The sequence below is a fragment of the Pseudogymnoascus destructans genome (genome assembly GCF_001641265.1).
Source record: "Pseudogymnoascus destructans isolate 20631-21 unplaced genomic scaffold scaffold_28, whole genome shotgun sequence".
NCBI classification, from domain to species: Eukaryota; Fungi; Ascomycota; class Leotiomycetes; order Thelebolales; family Thelebolaceae; genus Pseudogymnoascus; species Pseudogymnoascus destructans.
Window position 1 is genome coordinate 77203 of NW_020167547.1, and position 3376 is coordinate 80578.

Here is a 3376-nt window from a genome sequence, read left to right on the forward strand (position 1 = left end):
TAACAGAAGGGTTTGGGCCTGAAACCCAATGCGCCGGAGTTCCGAGGCAATCTGCTCACGCCAAGCGCCAATCGGGGAGCCCGACGATTGCACTGGGGAAAAGCTCCCATTCTCTTTCCCTCAACAGAAAGGGACCTCACGTGGTGGCACGTGATGGCCTTCCTTACAGCACGTCCCCATACCCTTCGGGAGGTCTTAGGGCCGCGGGCTACACCCATGTCCCGCTAGACGTAAATAAATATCATCATCATCATCATCATCATCATAGGCGAGTTGAATACTGTAGTCTTTTTGGCTCAGTGGGATGTAGCGTGAGCGTAACCATACATCATTACAAAATATGACCACATCCCAAAATGAAGCATGTACGACAGTCAATGGAAGATGGCTATTGTCAATACTAGAGAAATTGCAAGCAAGCAGCATCATTTGTCATTAGCGGAAATAATAAAGCCTAGCATTATCACATCACACGTGAATTTCTTTTCCGCCACTTCCAACCTTCCCCCCTTTCTTTTTCCGCCACTTCCAACCTTCCCCCCTTTCTCTTCTCGGCAACATCATTCTGACTACCTGCTTCTATCTGAAAGCTCAAGGGTGTTCATTGCCAACTGTACCATCCTCCCAGTCACTAAGAGGGAAGTACTCAACGACCTCCGGAGGGTGCGTCTCATTCCCAACAACACTCCCTCCAAAAGTAAGGTACCCTTCCACACCTGGCTTATCAATCAATGAGAGCACTTCAGTCTGGTTCCCCATGACCCAGGCCTGTAATAAACGTGTTAGTAACTTTTCTACAGGACCAATTATCCATAAAAAGTTTAAAACTCACAGTGTTCATGCCCCAAACCATATGAGGTAGAAGATGACAGTGAATCATCCAAACACCTGGATGATCAATCCTAAGTCTCCAGGCCCTCCATGCCGAGAGTGTGCCATTTGGTGATTTTCCCCCGTACATATATAGGTTTGTGGTACTATCCAAAGATTAGTGTTCATGTTTCTGGTAATGCTCTCACCCAATGAATGCCCCAGAATACTGGAAGGTAGAGGAATTCGGGGACATGGACGGGGATACATACTCTCTCCTAATGGGATGTCCTATAGAACTGCGCCATCTTGCCTCGTTCTCCTCGCGATTGTATACACCCTCTCCAGAACCCAAATCCCAATAATGGGCCCCATGAGCGTGCCATGGGTGCGTCTCTGTCCCACCACCCGCAGAGCCGGTGCCTTGAACCACAATCTCAATCACCTCTCCTATGTCTGCTGGGAAAGCATACGTCACCGGGTCCAAACCATCATGCTGGAGAGCGCGTTCCATGGATGGCCAGTTCGAACCGCCATCTTTGTACAGACTGACAAGATAAGGCTCGTGCACAAGACCTTCATTCCAGGTGTGGCCATTTATCGTGTAGAGCAGGCCACCGCCTGGAATATCGAGGTGAGATGTGATATTGACTCTCCGAGTCACTTCTTCTGCGGTTGGGAAATCAAGTGCATTGTGTGATGCGGCAGGGTGTTTTGAATTGTTGTAGGGGCGAAGTGAGTACTCTAGCCAGTAAGGGTCCGATGGTGGTAAGGTGATGGGATCAGAAGCTGGAGGATAAACTGCAGGGGTGGTATCGGTGTGAGGAGGGCCATAGTTGAGGACCGCGAACGAGCGGGTAGGGGGTCCAAATTCGCGACTCTCCAGTTGTATGTAGTAATATTGCTTTTCTGGCCTTTTAAGAGTGTCGAGGAGGAAACTGAACCGTTGGCCTGGACTGATTTGCATAAATGGGGTCTCAAACTTGTCGGTATAGGCTCTATTCATTGTTAATTCCATTGGCAGACATGATAAACTGAGGAGACATACCCATCAGCTTCAATCACTTGGAGAGTCTCATGGCCCTCGATGGCCAGAATGTCAAACGATAAGCCAGTTCCGCCAATAAGTCTCACTCTGTAAGTTTTCCCGGGTTCAACGTCGATGACGGACAACTCATCGTCGCATCGCTTGCCTATCTCCGATGAGACAATACCACCTCCTTTCCCGTTGATAAGTACCATTTCCTGGGCCCTTTCGTATTCCATAGGGACGGCAAGTAATGCGTGCTCAATAAATTCATCTGTATCCGGGAAGACATCTTGTAGGAAGACGATAAGATCATCATGGTAGTGGTACGGGGGTTTATCTTTATCCTCAATCTGTCATATATCAGTACAAGAAAGAATCGACTTAAGCGAATAGAAAAGTGTTCCTTACAATTAACGGACCCGTAGCAGAGATAGCCTGGAGACCGACGTGCGAATGGTAAAAATATGTTCCCGCAAAACCAATTGGCACGTAAAGCTCATAATCAAAGAAATGGTTAGGAGGAATTGGCCATTGGGCGGCCTGAGGAGTTCCATCAGAGAATGGGGCTGTTGCCATTGTGAGGCCATGCCAATGCTGTTTGATAGTTAGTTGAAAGTGGCTACTAATTCTCCATATCCGGAGTGGGCAGAAGGAATCTGCGCGGAATCTTACCATCGTAAGGTTCTGATGAGCAATATCATTGTACACTCTAATCCAAACTGTCTGGCCTTCCGTGAATCTGAGGGCAGGCCCTGGACTCGTGCCATTGACAAGCAAGATTTCCTTCTCTGGCACGCAAGACTGTTTTCTCATCTCTTCGGTTACTCTGAGGACACCATCTGGGATAAAACCATCACCATGAGTCGTTGTAGCGGCCACTCCGATCAACCCTGCCGCGAGAACAGATATACATGGGAGGAAGAAACGCATCTTCAAACTTCCAATGAATGGGAGGTGTTCTTAGAGAATTTGAGAAGATTTGAGCAGATAAAGAACGCAGTGCAACAAATCAAGGCTTATATACCTTTTCCTTGCATTTTGCTACAAGACACAACCTATCCGACTCCCGATGTTAGAACCAAAAACACATGCACGCGGACAACTTGTGCTGGGGGGTAAGAACCAGTATACCTGACACGATCCGTTCCAAGACAGGAGTATACTGTAGTTACGAGGGAAGTAGATCCCGACATTTTCATCCTACGTCTGTAAAAATCTTATTCGTTTACGATTCACGAGGCCGATTACTCGTGCGGCCCAAACGTCCGAGTAGGGGAACTCGCGCAGAAACGTGCGGCCGACTGAGATTCAAATCGAAGGGTATAATTGGCTACGTATCAGTCTGCGGGCACGAGATCCCTAAGGTGACTTTTGGAGCCTAGCGTATGGCTTAAGTCTCAACCTGAGTGTTGCTGAGACCTGGGATCACTGCCGCATCCGTTATCTTCAGTTCCACCTTAGCTAACATACGCAACTCCATTCCCTAGAGAACAAATCCCTTTTCATCACCTGCAGATCTGGGTTACACTTCAGCTT

The 3376-nt window shown here is 48.0% G+C and overlaps 1 protein-coding gene across 1 annotated transcript; it reads right to left on the reverse strand.

Annotated features, from left to right (window-relative positions):
• Positions 1-552: 552 nt before the first annotated feature.
• Positions 553-2770, reverse strand: VC83_08523 (uncharacterized protein; the record flags this gene model as incomplete). The annotated part of the gene is made up of 6 exons (XM_024472072.1): positions 553-768; positions 833-977; positions 1083-1808; positions 1859-2190; positions 2249-2434; positions 2513-2770. 6 exons carry the CDS (start codon positions 2768-2770, stop codon positions 592-594), a joined length of 1824 nt encoding a protein of 607 aa, XP_024320301.1. The 3' UTR covers positions 553-591.
• Positions 2771-3376: the final 606 nt, after the last annotated feature.